The 19900-nt window shown below is 44.2% G+C and overlaps 1 protein-coding gene across 1 annotated transcript in view; it reads left to right on the top strand.

Annotated features, from left to right (window-relative positions):
* Nucleotides 1-246: 246 nt before the first annotated feature.
* Nucleotides 247-19900, top strand: part of SPON1 (spondin 1) — a 312814-nt gene continuing 293160 nt past the window's right edge. Inside the window, exon 1 of the mRNA XM_054440180.1 lies at nucleotides 247-782. Coding sequence (XP_054296155.1) covers nucleotides 545-782 — 238 coding nt within the window. The 5' untranslated portion in view covers nucleotides 247-544. The remainder of the gene's footprint in view (nucleotides 783-19900) is intronic.

The following is a 19900-nucleotide window of genomic DNA, read 5'->3' as shown; positions in this document are numbered from 1 at the left end:
GTAAGCCGCCAAGCATATTGCTGGGCACAGAGCAGGTGTGCAGCAAAAGTTATTTCTCAGGCTTTCCCTCCTCTTGAGCGCCGTCCTCCAGAGGGTCCGGAGTGTAGCTGGGGGTTGGAGCAGCAGCCTCCTAGGCGATGGGACAGAGCCCACAGGGTCCGGTATGCCACGGTTTCTTCGTCAGACCCTGGGAATCCAACGTCGCAAAATAAACACGGCCGCGCCGCTAATCGCCAGTTCGGAGGAAACAAAACAGCGCTGCGCTGGGGGATCTGGGCAAAATCAGCCCTCCCTCCTCCCGCTCCTTCGCCGCGGCCCTCCCCTCCTCGCGCTGCTCTCGTTCGCTTGGCTCAGCTCAGCGCAGCTCAGCGCAGCTCCGCGGCCGCCAAGCCGAGGCGGGCACGGTCTCCCAGTCGCCGACGCCGGCTCCGAGCTCCCTCTCTCCGCCGCGCCTCCGCCAGGTCGCGCCTTCGTCGGGACCATTTCGGGCAGGAGTCGCGTGGCGAAGGCCGGCGGCCGCGGCACAAAGTTGGGGGCCGCGAGGATGAGGCTGTCCCCGGCGACCCTGAAGCTGAGCCGGACTCCGGCACTGCTGGCCTTGGCGCTGCCCCTGGCCGCGGCGCTGGCCTTCTCCGACGAGACCCTGGACAAAGTGCCCAAGTCAGAGGGCTACTGCAGCCGTATCCTGCGCGCCCAGGGCACGCGGCGCGAGGGCTACACCGAGTTCAGCCTCCGCGTGGAGGGCGACCCCGACTTCTACAAGCCCGGAACCAGCTACCGCGGTAAGTGGCCGCCCGGCGTGGCATTAGGAGCGCGGGACCCGGTCCCCGGAGGGCGCCGACCTCGGGGTTCCGGAGGAGGGCGCGCGGTCTCCGGGCGCGTGGGGCGGGTGCAGCCCGGCAAGGGCCCTTCTGTCCTGGCTGCCCTCGGCCCTTGCAGCCGCGAGCTCGGCGCGGATCATAATCCAGCGTCCCGGGCCGTCGCGGGGGCCGCAGCCAGGAGAGGCAGCCCGCGTCTCCGACGCGCGGTTCCCAGGCGGAGAATGTAACTGAGCCACGCGTCACGCCGGCCTGACTGCAAGGGAGGCTCGCTTCTCTCTCCGCCGTCTGCAGGAGGGAAGTAAACCCGCCTTTCTCCAAATCGGTCTGGAGGGGATCCAGGCTTCTCTTGGTCGGGTCCCGGGCAAGGCAGCGACTCCAGCTTTCCCCTCTCTGTCCCTGAAGGAAAGGGTACCCGATTCTCAAAGACCGGCCCTGGGCGGGACAGCCACTTCGGCTTCCCTGCATAGGTCCCTTCAGGAGAAGGGACTTTGGCTTCTCCCTAACCGGTCCCGGGGCGCGGGAAGGAGGGGCAGGGACAGCCTAAAGCTCCTCGAAAGGGTCCTTGGAAAGAACCCCAAATTATTCTCTCGTGGTCGCAGACGAGACAGAGGATCTTGGGTTTCCAGAACAGGTTCCCAGTGGGGACAGGGTCCTCAAAGAGCTTGGGGTAAGCTCCGAGCTGGAAGGGGAATTGGATGAAGATGGAAAGAGAAGCCCCGATGCCCGAGGCCTGCTCCCTGGAGGCCGGGGAACCTTGGCTCCGGCAGCTCGGAGTCTCCGCGTCCCGGGGGTGTCGCGCCTACGCCTCTCGGCTGAGAGCGGGGTTTCGGGAGCTCAGGGAGGAGGTGTCCAAGCAGGTGAGCGCCTCCTAGGCGGGACAGGCAGCTCGACCAGCACCGACCTGAAGACGCCTGACTCTGTCCCCACGTCCGCCACCTCCTCCTCAGCAGGGTCATCTCCCCAGACATCGTTTCCCCGTGGAGCAGCCGCCGCTCTCTGGGTGGGGGACAGGTAACCAGGAAGGGAAGCGAGCCTGTCTGGCCTCACCTTGTGTTCCGCCAGGGAGCGTGTCCCCTCACCCTCGCCCCTTCGTAAGTCAGCTCTGGTGCTAAGCAGGGAGGAGCGGGTCACTGGGGCACCTGGTGGGGCAAATGGGCTCCCAGCTGCTGTACTTTCCTCCCTGCCTTCCCAGTTTCCCAGAGCCTTGGACGGAAGCGGTGGGAGCAACACAGGAGAAAGTTTGGGGCAGCGTCAGCGGGCACCAGGGCCACGCCGGAGACCAAAGCCAGGGGCCACCCTTCTTGGAGCACTTTTCCCCCTTTCCCGGGTTTGTGTCCCCGACTTTCTCCACCAGGAGCTACCCAAAGCCGGCTCCTTGGTGCCCTTGGCACCTTGGCGTGCTGAGCACTTTGCGAGGAACAGTCTGACCCCGGCGCGCAGCTCCGCGGCATCCTGGGTACTACACGAAGAAAGATTCTGGGCGGAGAACACCCCGCCCAGCCCGGGAGGGAGCGCGCGGCTTGGCACTGCGGCTAGAGCGAGCCGCGCCGACGGGGGGCTACTGCCACTCGGTGGAGCCGGGAGGCGGCCGATCCTCCCTGTGGACCGCAGGGAAGCGGGTATGTCTTCAGTGGCCTATTCGGCCCTCCCCAAAACTGAGGACCTGAGTTCACAGGGGAAACTGTCCCCGCTCCACGTAGCAGAGAAAGAAGTGGCTCTGGAGTCCAACAGACTTGGGTTTACTCGCTGTGTGACTTTGTGCAAGTCATTTAATTTCTCTGCACCTATTTCCTAGCTGGAAAAAAAAAAAAAAAAAGCTGTTTATCCACCCTCTCTTAGTGGTAGGGAGTAAATGAGTTTACAAAGGTGAGTGTGCCTGAGCTAAAAGAGGTGCCTAATAAGCCTAAGAGTTGAATGTGAGGCCTTTATTGGTTTACTAATGGAGGTAGGTTCTTGATCAGATTTTTGGTTTTGAAGAGTGTTGTGCGTTTGAAAGCAGGTTTCCTCAGCTCTCCTCCAGTCCCATTCATCTACCAGTGGTTATTTGGGTCCTCATGAATTAACTGAATGAATGAATGAGGTATTTTTTCATATCAGGAGCCTTGCCTAGGACTTGCTAATGCAAGCCCAGGAAGATTTTTTCAGTGACTTAGACTATTCTGAGGTTCAGGCCAAGTGTACCCAGCGTCTGTTTTCACACTAAGCCTCCGTGTTTTAGTTGAGCATTGGCAGCTGGTGGCCCTAGCACTGGGAAGGAGATACAGCTGGTATTCACGGGGCCAAAGAGGTTTCAGAACTACCTAAAAGTCCAGGGCCAGCAGGTGGGGAACTGGGACTGGATAGGGAGTGTCCTGGACTTTCACCCTACAGGCTACTCCTGCCTAAACAGCCATCTGGACTTTGACACCCCAACTCAGGCTATAGATTGGGCAATCATCTTTTCTCCCTTCTTATGGCTAAGAGACCTTGAAAGAGATCTTGCAGGAACCATGCTGAGGTTTTCCAAGTAAATATCCTGCAATTAGCAAACCTGATTCTGCCAAAGTTCGAAAGAAAAGGTACTGGCCTAGTTTGTGACATTTTCTGTTGGCTCCTTCTTTCTTAGAATAATTATGTTAAAAATAACTTGAACACATTCTACTCATTGTCCTGACTTAAGGCTGTGAAGCTGGCATTCCCCTGGTGTTCTATTTGCTTTTTAATTTTTTCCTGAATTGGGATCCCTCACAATCCTTGGAATCAATGACTTGTTTTCCTGCCTCAAATCTTTGTCCACAGTATTCCAGTTCATCCCCAAGCAGCTTCTGTTCTTTGTGCCTGCTGTCTAAGTACAGTCTTTAGGTATTCTAGACTGTAATAAAATGGTCACTATTAAAAAAGACTGAAACATGGAGTTTCTTCCCCAAAACCTGAATCCAGTTGAGATCATTATTTTGTCTTTTCCAAGTTGTTAGTATTATATTGATTTCCTTTTCTCTCCCACCACTTCTCTCTACTCTCCCTCCCTCTTCCCACAGTCCCCCCTCCCTCCAATGGCAATAATTGTGCTTTAGAAAGCTCTGAAAGGCCTGCTCTGTTTCTGACCAGGGCCTCCTTTGAAAAGGAGATTACAGTGATTAAAAATAACAAGTTGAGGATCCTCAAGGGGCTTCCCTTATATAGGAGGACAATTCGCAGGACCAGCATTTCCCAGATCACAATTTCGAGCCAAACAGAAGAAAATCCACTGAAATGTTCAAGAATTGATTGAAAATAAAAGAGGCTCTTTTGTCCTACTGGAGGTCTGTTTATTAGGAAAATAAAGTCAGACTCTGGCTAATGAGAGTGGCTTTTCCTAGATGTTTTTTAAAAGGACATTTCAAGGAACTTGATGGGAAAAGAATGTCCAGTAGAGGTTTCAAAAGCTGGTCCAACTTCAAGCATAATTGAGGGGTTTATCCTAAACTGGGAGGTTTGGAGACCTCCAAAGCTGCATGGCTTTTTCTTTGTCCCACACTGAGACACACACTGACCACAGGGGTAGACACCTCAGCCTGGTGGAAAGTGCACAGGCTTTGATGTTGGGTGGGTTAGCTTCAGGTCCTCCTTCGTCACGTATTCACTGTGTGATCTCAGGAAGCCACTTCACCTCTCTGAGCCAATTTCTCCATCTGTAAAATGAGGGTGTTTTGATTTTTTCCCAGCATTCCTGTGAGAGTTAGAAATAATTCATGTCAAAAGAAATTGTCACACAGTCGTTGCTTAAAAAATATGTTATGAGATGATTATTTTGGAAATAGAAAAATAGCAGCAAAGCCCTGGATAAGATATTGTGTTAAGTTCTTTCTACTCATCTCACTTATTCCTTATAGTACTTTGAGGAAGTTTCTGATTGTTACTGTTTTATGGATGAGAAGACTAAATCTCAGAGAGGTTTATTCCTTACCCATGGTCACACAGCTAATAATCAGCGGAATCAGGATAAAATCTCAGGTCTGTCTGACTCCTAAATCTGTGCTCTTAACCAGTCTTATGTGCTGACTCAATGAAATTAGTTGGGAATAGAATGAAATTCACTCAGCTACCCTCTGCCTTCCTTCAAGGTAAACAGAACAACAAATCAAGATAGTAACTGACATCTCTCAGAAGAATTACTTTGTATTACTACAAAGTAATATAAAGTGATAAATCCTTATTAACATTTGCTGTTTTCTCTTATTGGCTTCAATGTTGCATTTCCCCATAAACTAGAGGATTAATTTAGAAACATGAAGAACCTTGTCAGTCTTTGGCCAACTCCTTTTGTTTGTAGGGAAACAAAAACAAATTGGATAGAAAAAAACAAACCTAGGAAGAAAAAAAAAAGAAAAAACAGATTTGACTGTTGTTTTATTTTTACATACAGATGTTATATGACCATGCCTGTAAAATTATATGTTTGGAAAGGACATATTTAGGATCTGAGAAATTTACACAGGATGAGGTCTTTTAAATAAACTATTTCCTGGATGGTGGAGTTTTTAAAAACTTAAGTGCTGCTGATGATATTATAATTAAGCCACCCCTCCTACCTCTCTTCCCTTTTTTGCACCATTCCCTGCTTTTTTATTATGTAACTATTTTTAACCGTTACTTAAGTATTTAGTTCAAACTGATAATAAAAATTAGAAAATGCAAACATAGCTAATGCTTGATGGTTGTGGAGATTGTTTATTGCTCTGAGTTTTAGGAAATGAAAGAAATAAAAACATACAAAAAAGCATAACAAAATGGAATTTTTCAAGGTTTAAAACTTGAGTACTTCCCCACACACAGATAAGTTGTTTCATTACAGCTGACTCTTTCAGTTGCATCAAGAAGCTATAATCACCGATAAAGTTTACCACTATGGGCTGGTATATCAGGAGCTTTTCACTCTCACACTGTCCATTTGCTTGTTATACAGACTGTCACATATATATAGGTCAATATCAATTTCTGTTGTGAGGTGGGGGGACTCTTACCATGTTATATTAGTCATAGTATAAGCTAAGCTCATGTTACTAACAGAATCCAAAACACAGTGTTTTAAACACGAGGTAAATGGGAGATCCAGCATGATGGGAGGCTTTGCTCCATGAGGCCATCCAGGAACCAGGCTCCTTCTACCTTGTTCCCCTGACATCTTCTTGCACTCTGCTGTCTAGTTGGTGGCTACTTAGCCGTGTGTGGCTATGAAGTACTTGAAATGTGGCTATTCTGAATTGAGATGTACTGTAAGTATAAAATACATAATGATTGTTGAAAATTTAATATAAAAAGAGTAAACCTCATTAATTTTGTACTATTACATATTAAAATTATAATTGTATAAAGTAAAATACACTAGTTAAAACTAATTTTGCCTGTTTTCACTTATTTTAATGGATACCTGTTAACAAAATTAATTTCACCCAGCTTGAGCTTATTTCTACTAAACAGCACTGTTTTAAGTTGTTGTTCGCCTCAGCACCATTACAGCCGAGGAGAACCTCTGCACATCTGTATTCAGTCAGCATGCAGGGGACTGGGGGGAGAGGAAGTAGAGGACATCAGTTTTCTTTTAATAATGTGACCCAGAAACTGCACCCAGCACTTCTAAACACACTCCGCTGGCAAAAATTTTGTCATGTGGTCATACCTAGCTGCAAGGGAGGCTGGGAAATATAGCATTTAGCTGGGTAGCCACATGCCCAGCTAAAACTTGAAGAATTTATTTTTCAAAAAGATGAAACAGAAAGTACATTTCTAAGGATCATATTAACGGTCTCTGTCACATATTTTCATTCATAGTCATGTAAAAACACAATATATCTTACTCTCTCAGTGAAAGGTCAGCTAGGTGGGTCAACTTGACAATATATAAACTGATGTTCCTGCTAAGAATCAGCAGAGGAAGCCAGATGCAGTGGCTCACACCTGTAACTTCAACACTTTGGGAGGCTGAGACAGGTGGATTGCTTAACCCCAGGAGTTCAAAATCAGCCTGGACAATATGGCAAAACCCCATCTCTACAAAAAAAAAAAAAAACAAAAATTAGCTGGCCGTGGTGTCTCATACCTGTAGACCCAGCTACTCAGGAGGCTGAGGCAGGAGGATCTCTTGAGCTGGGGAAGTTGAGGCTGCAGTGAGTGAAGATTGTGCCAGTGCACCTAGCCTGGGCGACAAAGTGAGACCCTGTCTCAAAAGAAGGGAAAAAGAGCAGAGGCAGGAGTGCTGGGGTGTGTATGTGCAAGTGTGTGTTGTGGCTTGTTTTGTCTCATTCTCCTTTCTCAATAAAAGAGGAAGCAGCAAAGAATGAAAGGAATGAGGGTAAAGTAAATCAAGAAAACAAAGGGGTGGTGTGGGAAGAGAAAAAGAAAAATGAAAACCCACTGGGGTATACATTCAGAATGAAAATGAAAGGAAATGTTTGAGTATGGCAGAGTCCCATTAGGATGGGACTAGAGGGCTAGATACAAGAAGAGCCATGGAAAGCAAAAATAACATAAGTCAAAATTAATCCTTTGAAATTATACATAAGATATAACCCAGATACCAGCTTCAACCTAGCCTTATCTAAACACCCTACCCCCAATATTCCTGTAAGTGAGGAATAGAAATGGATTGGCATGTATCAATAAGTCTAGCACTTCTAGTTTCCCTCCAGCATGGGAAGAGAGCAATGTTTCCTCAGTTGAGTAGCAGATAAAACCTTGGTTTGCTCTGACATGCAAGTACAAAATCCTCATCATATGATGGAGTGAGGGAGCTGAGAGGCTCATCTCATGCTCACTCAGGCACATGCATGCATTGAATGGAGTAGCAAGTGGCCCAAATCATTTAAAGCATTACATTCTCTCTTTTTTCTTCTCCAATAGTGTGCAGTTGTGTTTGATTTTTACCAAATGCACCTCTCTTGGAGCATCTATGGTGTCAGGAAGCTTGCTATATCACATAAAAAGCTTTTTGTGATGCTTGTCAGCTCCTGCTGGTGTAAAATGCCCTACTTTTACAGGATGTTTTGGCAGGGATGGAGTTGGGGTGCAGATAGGACAGGGCAAGGAGTTAAATGAGACCACTAGAAGTCCTTTGTGAGGTCTATGTAGAGCGGGCTTCTACCTTTCACAGAATATTCATAAATTCCATGAAATGTTCAGGAAAACTTAAGGGACCTATCCACATCTACTGATTTTCTTGAGGCTAGGAGACCCATAGGAAATAACTTGAACCCTCTCTACAGTTGTGGTTGAGATATTTGCAAATATGTCTCATGGACTGGGTGAGAGAAACAGGGAAGAGTTCCAAGAACAAGTCACCATCTGTGGGGCAGGAGTGTGGGCAGGTGGGCAGAGTCACAGCAGGATGAACCAAATGGTGATTCTAGGTGCTACAGGAAGCTCTTTTCTCCTCCTCTTCCTCCTCCTCCTCCTTGTTCTCCCCCCAACTCCTGCCAACACTGTCCTTTGAATTTTCCAAATACGCTAAGCTCATTCCCTCCCCAGGGCCTTCATCCTTGCTCTTCATGCCTGGGGTGATTGTCCCCAGATCGTTGCATGGCTGACTCCTTGTATTTTAAGGGAATCTCTTTAAAGAGGCTGTTCTAACTACCAATCTATGTTTCCCATCACTTTCGCCTGATTTTGTTTTCTTCATAGCCTTAAACACTCTCTGAAATTCTCTCGTTTATTATCTGCCTCCTACAGCTAGAATACAAGCTTTATGAGAGCAAAGACTTTGTCTTTCTTATTTGCCATTTTATCTTCAATTCCCAGAACAGTGCCTGGGCATAGCAGGCATTAAATCATTATTTGTTGAAAAAAATAAAGTGTCATTGAAGCCCCAAGAACCCTGGTGTGAGCTCTCTAAGAGAGCTGGATGGAGGAAGGGGAAGTTATTTGTCTCTCAGCCAGAGAGAAAGGTGAGCACCCAAGGGATGGTGGACAGGAGGCAAGGAGCTCCAGGTGGTGGCAGCAGAGAGAAAGGATGCCCAGTGCCGCAGGGGCATTGGCCAGAGGCTGAGGGCAGATGGTCTGTGTCCAGAGTGCAGACCACTGGGAGGGAAGAGAGAGCAGTTGCATCATGGTGGAAGCTGAAACGCTGCTGCGGCGTGAAAAGCAGAGCAACAGCAGGCAAAAGGGCAGAGGCAAGGGGCTGCCATCCTCAGAAACTGGCTCTGAGAAACTGGCTCTGAGTATCTGGAGAAGTAGGCCTGAGGGGATTATTGAGCCATCAAACCTAGACATCAGTTATTAAAGTGACTTTCCCTAGAACCAGCACGTTGTGGAGTCATTTGTAGTACTTTCCAAACCTAGCTATGCCTTTGGAGAGTGCAAAAACTAAACTAAAATTTAATTTAATTAAAAAAAGTTCCTGGGCCCCACCCTAACAAAAGGCTGGATTCCAGGAATCTTATATTCTTCTTTCTTTTTTCACTCTTTTAAAGGAAAATAATGAGACACAAAGAAAAGATGGTCCTTTTCCTATGAGCATGCTTCCCCATCACCACCTCTCCTAGCCCCAGCCCCAGCCTCCCACACACTTTAGCACCTGGTCACATCATTGCCCTATCCTGTTACTATGGGACACACTCATTTAGTGACTAGTGGAATATCCTCAAAGCCAACATGACTGCAGCATTTCCTGCTTGGCAGTAGGGTGATGGGGAGAAGAGAACCATGAGTTTTCCTTAGGTGGCCACACTCACAGACTGGCGAAGCTTGAGCCAGGGCTGACTTGCTTGTACTTCTCTGCCACCAAAGTCTGCCTCCCATGTAACTTTCACACATCTGTCTAAGGTTATGTCCTTTGGAATCAAGGAAAATAAGGTCCCCCTTGGGCCATATGTCAGCCCTTGAGATGTTTGTGAATAAATAGCTGTTATGGCTTCTCTTCTGACTAAAATGCCCCATTTCTTTAACCATTCTTTGTGGGTTGCAGTTGCTTGCTCCCTTGTACTTTGTGCCCCAGATGTGGTCTGTTAGGGGCAGGACATGATAGACTGATTATCTCCTTGTCCTGGACATTGTGGTTGTGTGAAGCTTGCCAGGTCTTGTGTTTGCTATTTTGGCAGCTGTGCCGTAGTCTGGAATCACACTGAGCTTGCAGCCAACTCAAATTCTTGCAATTTTCTGGAAGGCCTGCTTCCCTCTTTAATAAACTAGACTGGTGAAAATGGTCCTTGAACATAAAATTTGACATGGTTTATCGTTAGATTTAATCCAGCATGTTTGGATCCATCCCTGTAGCTGTCAGCCATTCATGAATCTGTATTTGGTCACTGAGTGATTTATGCACATAATCTAATTTTGGGTTATGCACAGTGTTGATAAGAAGGTCTTGTAAGTCTTTATCAATGAAGTTGATACGAATATTGAGCAACTCAGAGTCTAGGATAGAGCCCTCTGACATTCCTTAGAGTCTTTCCCTAAAGCTGATATTTAGCTAAATAGTTTTGAAGTCAAGAGATCTGCTGTCATCCCAATGACATTTACATACCAACTGCCACCCCCACCATAAGCCACCTCAGTTTAGTTCTGAATACTGTTTCCTGAGCCTGCTGGTGATTCTTATAGCTTAGGCAGAGTGTTTTCTTTCTTTGCTTCAAAATTAGTCAGGACTCTTTCCACTGCAAGTAATAGGAACAAAGTCAACCTAACTAAAGCAGAAAAGGGAATGCACTGATTCCCGTATTTGCAAAGCCCAGGGGTAGCTCTTGCTTCAGGCATAAATGGGTCTACTGACTCAAATGGGATCATTCCATCTCTCTCTCTCTCTGTCCCCCGTTCCCTCCTTCGCTCTCTATCTTTTTTGTCCCTTGCTTCCACCTTCTCTGTCTTGCTCCTTCCATCCTCAATCTCTTGGCTGTGTTTTGTCCTCATTTTTTCTTACTACAGATAAACTTTCTCCAAATGACAGGGAGGATAGCTGCCAGCAAGCTTCAGTGAAAATCCTCTTAGCTCATCCTGTGACTAAAAGAAAAGCCCCTTTCCTTCTAACTACAAACTGAAACATCCCAGGGAAGATTGTGATTAGTCCAGTGTGGGTCCCATGCCCAGGGCAATGGCATGGAGATAGACTGGATCTGGATCACAGTTACTTTTGTGACTTGATATTTGAGGAGGGAGGATGAACTGTGATTGGAAGCCCCAGTGACCATAGGGTCAGAGTAGGGGCAGCAGCGGGGGTCCCCCAGAGCTTCCTGCCCTCATCCACATTCCCAGCTATGTTCTCTTGGCTGACACATCTCTACCTCCCCAGAGGCATCCTTCCCATTATTCCTCCTGCTATCCACATGTTGTTCAGCTCAGGACCCATTCATCTGGCTCTGAGCTTTTCCACGACGAGGTCACACAATGGGGAAAAGATTAACTTTTTTTTTTTTTTTTTTTTTTTTTTTTTCACTTTTTTTTTTTTATTATTATTATTATTATTATTATTATTATTATTATACTTTAGGTTTTATGGTACATGTGCCCAATGTGCAGTAAGTTACATATGTATACATGTGCCATGCTGGTGCACCGCACCCACCAACTTTTATTGAGCTGCTGCAATGTGCTTCATTGCATTATCTCCTTGAATCCTCATGACAAATCCACGAGATGATAATTATGATCCTTATTTCACAGAGGAGACTGATTTATTTTTTAATATATTTTATTGATTTAGCGAATGTTTTTATATACTTCCTATTACCAATTCATTAATTGTCATGATGACAGCAGGAGGTAAATACTATTAAATATTACTGCTGTTTTACAGGTAAGGACATGTAGACAAGGAGAGCTTGAGTAACTTGCCCAAAATTACACATAATAAACAGCGAAATTTGAACCAAGTCTGTTAGCTACGTCTGTTATAGAAAAATGACCCTTACAAATTTAAGTATGCATGATCTTCAGTTTGAGTGGGAGAAACTTCATCTCTGCTTGGGAATGCTGAGAGCACTGGCTGCAGAAGGCCATCCAGGGGAACAGCATAATCCAACCCCACCATCCTCACCTGCTCACTTTTGGATTCTCAGTCTTGCCTTCCAGTCTTCCAGGTCATCACCAGCAAATCTTTTCTTGCCTGACCCTGGCTAGGTGGCCTGAATTACTGTGCCAAATTTTTAAATAGAAATATATGAGTTGCAGCTCCTCAGAGCTCTGGAAGTTGTGCAGAATAGAAAGGGGAACACTGTGACTAACTTAATGTCCCAACAGTCTTTATAACTCCATGTTATAAGTTAAAGCAGAAGCTGACGTGCATTGTGGTTGAGATGTGTAGCAAGACTGGGGCATTTCAGTAACACATAGCAGGTGGATGGCAGGGGCTGGCCATAGGATGGAGCTGGGACTCAGGGTCTTCTCATTGAGGTTGGAGTTCTATTAATAATTCTGAAACCCAAGAGACAGAGTGTGGAGGAAGATGGAACTGGACAAGATCCAGTGAGGGTAATAGGCATAGAAGATGAATTTGGGTAATAGTTTATTAGAGTTTTTGTTAGAAGGTTGACACACCAACATTTGAAAGACCCAGAAAGCTATTTGGTAATTAGGTAGGGTAAGTATACCCAAGGATGGAAAGAACTCTGCCCTGTGTCGGGATTTGAGGCCAGGCTCTAGTGTGAAATATCAGTCTTCATATAAATAAGGCAGGCCTTTGTTACTGATGTGGCTTTTAGGGCAAAGCTGTAATTCAATAATTACACAACCTCCAGCCTGATCTTCCTAAACCATAAATCTGAATATGAAATTTCCTAGCTCAAGCCCTTCAGTACTGCCTCATCCCCCCACCCCAGGGTGATATCCACACTTCTTATCAAGGCATTGAAGGCCTTTGATCGTCTTCCCCCTGCTTATCTTCCTCACCAAGCCTTTTATCACACCCTTCCTCCCAGAATGCAACTTATGAAATACAGAATCAGTTCTGGTTTCCAGGGCCAAGACTGGCCCATCACGCCTTTCTGCTACATGGGATGCTGTTGATTCCCTTGTCCACTGGATAAACTCCTATTCTTCATTCAACTTATAACACAGACACTACCTCCTCCTTGAAGCCTCTTCGAATTCACCCAGATAGACGCAGATGTTCTCTCCTCTGCAACCCCAGAACACATTGTTCATACCTCCATAACACACTTTACATGTTATAAAAAATATCTGTTGATATATTTTTCCCCCCAGGTACTAGACTGTGTGCTCCTAGAGAGCAGAGGCCATGTCTTTTTTACTCTGTGTCTCCAGGGATGTAGCACTGAGCTAGTGTAGACCAAATGCTCAGTAAAGATAAAAGGATGAGGGAGGTTGGCGTATTGTTCAAGGGAACTTTGGAAAAGGGACCAGAATAGGAATGAAAAAACTATGCATTTAAGACAAATAAAACCTTTTTTGTTCATTCATTCAACAAGTACATATTGAGCATTTACTACGTGTAAAGTGGTATGCTAGATGCTAAAGATGCAGTGGAGTGCAAGACAGAATTTGTTTCTGCACTCATGGAGAGTACGGGTTATTAGGGGAGACAAGCATTTAACAAATAGTTTCATAAACACATATTGAACTAAAATTGGGTGAGAGATATTCCAGAAAAGAGGTATTGTGTGGGGGTGAAAGGGGCAGGGAAGTCCTCACAGGGCACTCTATTTTGAGTGTCATGGGCTGTAGGAAGCCTTGGTTTATTATAAGGACTTACCCAAATCTCCCCATAACCTGAACTTGTAAGAATCGTCCCCAAAGCCAATTCTCTCCATTGCAATCCTCCCGGTGGTCCTTCATTGGCACCTACTAGAGTTTTCTTTGGAGGTTCAATCATTGTTCCTGAGGACCAGCTCTTTGAAACACATTGTTGGGTAATCAGCCTGATGAGCATTATCATCTTTTATCATAATCACAAATTTCACCATAATCTTCATCCCCAATATCACCATCACCACTCACCACCATCACCATCACCATCATAAATACTACCACCATCATTAACGTCATCATCCCTTAAAATTCTTGAACACTTTACATGTTCCAGGCACTGGGATAAATATTTATTTAACTCTACGTTCCTATAAGAAAGGTAATATCATCAACCTCTTTTTAAAAATAAGGAAATAGATTAAGTAATTTACCAGAGATCACATAAGTGGTAGCTCTGGGATTCTAATCCTAAATGTTTGCTCTTAATCAGTTCCCTGTATGTACTCACAAGATGGCTCTGAATGGAATTCCTTTTTTTTAATCCTTCATAAGCATTTTTCTTTAATTTCTTGGATCTCTTAATAGCCTCTCAGGGGAGACAATTGGGAGGAGTCATTAGAGAGAAGATTCTATTATTTACTGCCAAGCAGTCATTTTAGGTTATTACTGGGACTCAGAACACACTGCACATTTGTGCCTTTCAGAAGGAAGTTGTATAATGAGGTTCTCTGGAAAGATAGAGTCTCCTCTATTCCTTCAAATTATACTATGTAACAACATCATCACCAGTGATAATTATGGATTAAAACCCCACACTGAGTTCAGCTTCCAGAGCCTCCATCTCATGTGTTATATTTAATAGGGTAGTGTACAACCTTAGTTTCCTAGAACCTACTGGAATGCAGTATTATGGGAAGCTGAGTTTATGATTAGCCCTTTAAGCACACTGCACAGATGTACAAAAGTTTGGATATTTATCATTCAGAAACATTGTTTAGGAATCTTTTAATCAAAATATAACTTACATAAGGAAAAGTTTACAAATGATAGAGTGTGGTGAATTATCACATGTTGAATATACTCATGTAACCAGAACCCAGATCAAGAAACAGATCATGACTAGCTCTTCAGCAGCATCCCTTATGCTGCCTCCACGTTGCACTCCCTCCCTTTCCTGTACATGTTACTACGGTCCTGACCTCTAGCACCATGAATTACTTTGCCTGTTTTTGAGCTTTATGTAAATATATATAAATGTAATCATACCATTTGTATTCTCTTGTGCCTGTCTTCTGTCACTTGAGATTATGTTTGTGAGATTTATCCATGTTGCATGTGGCAGTATGTGTTCATTTTCCTGACTATGAGGCATTTGGTTATATGAATATGCCACAATTTATATACCTATTCTAGGGCTGATGGGCATTTGAGTATTTCCACTTGGATGCTACTACAAATAATTGTGCTACTAATATTCTTATAGGTATCTTTGGTGCATATATATATGCATTTCTGTTGATTTAAGATGGTATTGCTGGGTGATAGGGTAAGAGTATGTTCAGCTTCAGTAAACACTGCCAAAGAATTTAGCAGCAAAATTGCTAATTTTCACTTCTATCAACAGTGTGTGAAAGTTCTAGTTAACATCACTGGATATTGTTAATTCTTTTAAATTTAGCCAAACTGTAAGATATGCAGTACTATTTCATTGTAGATTTAATTTTTATTTCCCTATTGACTAATGAGGTTGAGAGCCTTTGCATATGTTTATTGGCCATTGGGAACCTTCTTTTGTGAAGTATTAGTTTGTGCATTTGTCTTTCTTTTTTTTCTTCTGTTGAGTTGTCTGTCTTTTTCTTATTGATCTGAAATAGTTCTTTATATATTTTAGATAAAAGTCAGTTTCTGGTTACATGGTTGCAAATATCTTCTTTGACACTGTGACTTGCTTCTTCACTCTTAATGGTATCTTTTGATAAGCAAAAGTTTGATATCACCCCATTTATATATCTTCTCCTTTATTGTTAGTGCTTTTTTATGCTCTATGTAAGAAATCTTTCTTACTCCAAGGTCATTCGCATTTTATTTCATGCTGCCTTCTTAAAACTTTGTTTTGCTTTTCACATTTAGCTGTACAATCTATGTGGAATTTACTCTGTGTATGATGTGAGTTAAGGGCCAAGATTTACCTTTTTCTACATGGTCATTCAGTTGTCCTAGCACCACTTACTGAAAAGATTATCTTTTCTCCATTGCTCTGATGTATTAGGTTGGTGCAAAAGTAATTGAGGTTTTTGCCATGGCAAAACCATTAATGGCCAAAACTGCAATTACTTTTGCACCAACCTAATACATCCTTTGTCATAAATCAAACTTCTGTGTATTTGTGGAACTTTCCCGGACCCTAAAGTGGTCAACTGGCCCATTTTTTTCTTATCTTGCTGTAGTCCACTGGCTTAGTTTCTGTAGCTGCATAAGTCTTGATATCTGGGAGTATAAGCCCTTCAATTTTGCACTTCTTTCATTAAGATTGTCTTGGACAAACTTGGCCCTTTGCATTTCCATATAAATTTTAGAACCAGTTTGTCAATATCACAAAGAGCATACTGGGATTTTAATTTAGATTGATGAAACCTATAGATCAATTTGAGGATAATTGACATCTTTAGCAACACTGAGCCAACCAGTCTATGAACACTCGAGTAAATTTAATTGCACATCAACTCCGCACTGGTCACTGTGCTGAGCTCAGATGGGTTCTTACCCTTGAAGGTCTTACAAATGTGTAAAGAAACACATAAACACAAAATATAATCTAATTTGATACTCTTATCACTGATAATAATGAGTTCATATTTACTAAGGACTTTACACATATTACTTCATTTATACCTTGCACTGATACTTTGAGGTAAGTGCTGTTACTATGCCCATTTTGTAGGTATTTTTGATTTCAGTAGAGTCCAAGAGAAAGAGCACCCAGGTCTTTATGGGGAAATCAGAGGAAACATCACACAAAGGGTGGAGATTTGGCTGATTTCTGAAGTTTGCAGAATGGAGGAGCTTGACCATTCCAAGGTATATGAGTAGCTTGTGAAAAAATACAATAGGGCAACATGACATGGATTTTCAGGAAACTTCTAGAGAGTGAATCCAAGGATTGAAATGTAGTATGGCAGGGGAATGGGAGCATGGTTAGTGAAGCTGGAGAGGCAGAGCCTGAGGGCTTCTTGGTCTGTGGAGTTTGAGCTTTGTCCTGGAGGCAGTGGCTGTGGAGCAGGGATTATCTGTCTGGGTTGGGGTTCCCCGGAGGCTGATCGTATTCATTTCCTAGGACTGCTGTACAAATTACCATAAATTGGTGGCTCAAAACAACATAAATTTATTCTCTCATATTTCTGGAGGCTAGACATCTGAAATCAAGGTATCTGGCAGTGTTGTTTTCTTCTGGAGGGCTTTGAGAGAAAGTTGGTTCCATGCCTCTCGCCTGGCTTCTGGTGGTTGTCAACAGGCCTTAGCTTTCTGCGGCTTGTAAATGCATGGCTCTAATATCTGCCTCTGTCATCTCGCAGCATTCTTTCCTGTGTGTCTCTGTGTCTTTTCTTATAGGGACGTAAGTCATATGGGATTTAGGGCCCACCTGAATCCAGCATTACTTCATCTTAACAAACTGCATCTGCGAAGACACTATTTCCAAATAAGGTCACATTCCCAAGTATGGGTTAGAACTTCAACATATCTTAAACCATAACACAAGCCTCAGATGAGGATTCAGATGCAAGTGATTCTTTTAAGGAAGTGCTCCCAGGGGAAACTAGTAAGCGAGTGGGGGAAGCAGGACAGCAACTGGGAAGGTGTCCTGCCAGCCTGTGATCCCAAGCATGGTCCCTTCAGGTAGTTTCAGTCAGATCCTGTGGGGCCATTTTGGAGTGTAAAGTGCCTCTAAGAATTGTCCTTACCTGAGGCAAGGCAGCTGGACCTTTCATCTTAGGCAGAGTAGGCTCCAGTAACCTGAGGACCAGGGACACAAGAGCCACAGGTGCTGGCCACGGGAAGCAGAAATATGTTAGTGCCAGGGTCACATTAAAATGGTAAAAAGGTATTTGAGGAAATCTGGGTAGAGTATCCTTACTGTTTGTTACTTTGTCTGTTCCCTTTCCTCCAGAATTGTGTATAATGGCCTTGAAGACCACCCACCCTCACCCTAGAGAGTCTAAGACTGCTTTTTGGCTGGCCGTCTGTCCTTCAGAGATTCCCAGCTCTGTCCCCTGACAGCATAACCACCATTTTTTTGCTTGACACTGAACACCACACTTTTCTTACTCTTCTTTGCTTTATTGTGCTTTTTTTCCCCTCATTCCTTATTTTTTATTTTTATTTTTTCTGACAGAGTCACACTCTGTCACCCAGGCTAGAGTGCAGTGGTGCAATCTCAGCTCACTGCAACCTCCACCTCTTGGGTTCCAGCAATTCTCCTGCCTCAGCCTCGTGAGTAGCTGGGATTACAGGCATGTGCCACCATGCCCAGCTAATTTTTTGTATTTTTAGTAGAGATGGGGTTTCGCCATGTTGGCCAGGCTGGTCTTGAACTCCTGGCCTCAAGTGATCCACCCACCTCGGCCTCCGAGAGTGCTGGGATTACAGGAATGAGCTGCTGCGCCCAGCCCCTTCTTCCTTTTTTTCTATCTGATCTTTTATAGACATCAGTAGCACCTTTACTTTTATGGGATGAACCGGCCAATCACAGCATGTCATTTACCTTCTTCATGTCTTAGAGTTCTTTCTTGTGCCATTCTGTTGGTGGCTCAAGGGCAGCTGCTACATTATCCAAGATAGTGGTTTTATTTGTTGGAGTTTTAGGGCACTTCATTTTCAAGGCTAAAACTAGTTTAAGGAATTTGGAAGACTAAATGCTCCTCTTCAACAGGAGACTGCATATCATATTCACAAACATTATATGTCAAATGAATTGATTTTTTAAAGTTTAAAAACTTAATGATCAGTCAATATTTGTGGAAGATCCATAACATGATGAATATATTCGCTTTGTGAAGTCATGGGTATAGTGTTAAACTGGGGAGAGTGGGCCTTCAATTCTGACCCTAAGTTGCCCACTGGATGATTTTATGATCTTAGGTGTGTCTGTTGACCTTTCTATGTTTTACTTTCCTATCCGTGAAATTGGAGGGCTGAATTAGAAGATACTTGAGATCTCTTGAAGTTCTAATAGTCTATAACTCCATATCTAATGTCCAGAATCTTAGCACTTTTATGCAGGCAGTAAAGTAATTTAAATCCCAATTTACATCAATTTAAAGAAATTTGAATTGAACATCTATTAGATGCCAGGCTCTGTGCTAGGTTCTGGGGATAAAAAGAGAATGAAAACCCAGCCCCTCTCCTGTATTAGCACAGTCCAGTGGAGAAGGTGAATCAACAAAGAATTGCAATTCAGTGCAAAAAAATACTGCAATAAAAGATTTCCATCTCAGGAGACTGGGGGTCCAATGGGAGGGAGGACCACCATTGCCTTGTTGAGAAGGCCCTTGAGCTAGATTTGTTTTTGTTTTTGTTTTTGTTTTTTGAAATGGAGTCTCACTCTGTCACCCAGGCTGGAGTGCAATGGTGCAATCGCGGCTCACTGCAAGCTCCACCTCCCGGGTTCACACCATTCTCCTGTCTCAGCCTCCGAAGTAGCTGGGACTACAGGTTCCCGCCACAATGCCCGGCTAATTTTTTGTATTTTGATTAGAGACGGGGTTTCATCGTGTTAGCCAGGATGGTCTCGAACTCCTGACCTTGTGATCCACCCGCCTCGGCCTCCCAAAGTGCTGGGATTACAGGCGTGAGCCACAGTGCCCGGCCGAGCTAGATTTTAATGGAAAAATCGTTCCCTGGGTAGATGTAGGAAGGAAGAGTATAACAGACTTAATAATTCCAGCTGCTGTAACAGGTGGCCCTCCACAACATAAGTTTATTTCCAGCTCATGCAAAGTACAGTATGGATGTTTCTGGTCAGTAGGTGATTTTCTGTGGGGTTGTTTATAATCCCCAGTTTCCTTCCCTCTTGTGGTTCCATGGTCCTCCTCCTGGGACATCAGAGTCTTCTGCTGGACCCTGCATTAAGCAGGCAAAGACAAGAAAGTGAGAGTGCTGGGTCATGTGGAAAGCTTGTACAGGTCAGGCTTGGAAGTAGAGTAGAGCAGTACTCCCTTATCCGATGTTTTGCTTTCTGTGGTTTCAGTTACCTGCAGTAAACTGTGGTCCAAAATTATTAATTGGAAAATTCCAAAAATAAACAATTCATAAGTTTTAAATTGCATGCTGTTTTAAGTATTGTTATAATGATTGTGTCTTATTAGTTATTGTTGATTACCTACTGTGCCTAATTTATAAATTAAACTTTATCATATGTATGTATGTACATA

The sequence above is a fragment of the Pongo pygmaeus genome, chromosome 9 (assembly GCF_028885625.2).
Source record: "Pongo pygmaeus isolate AG05252 chromosome 9, NHGRI_mPonPyg2-v2.0_pri, whole genome shotgun sequence".
In the NCBI taxonomy this organism is placed as follows: domain Eukaryota; kingdom Metazoa; phylum Chordata; class Mammalia; order Primates; family Hominidae; genus Pongo; species Pongo pygmaeus.
The sequence above is the reverse complement of the archived record's forward strand: the minus strand, read 5'-3'. Positions and strand labels throughout refer to the sequence as shown.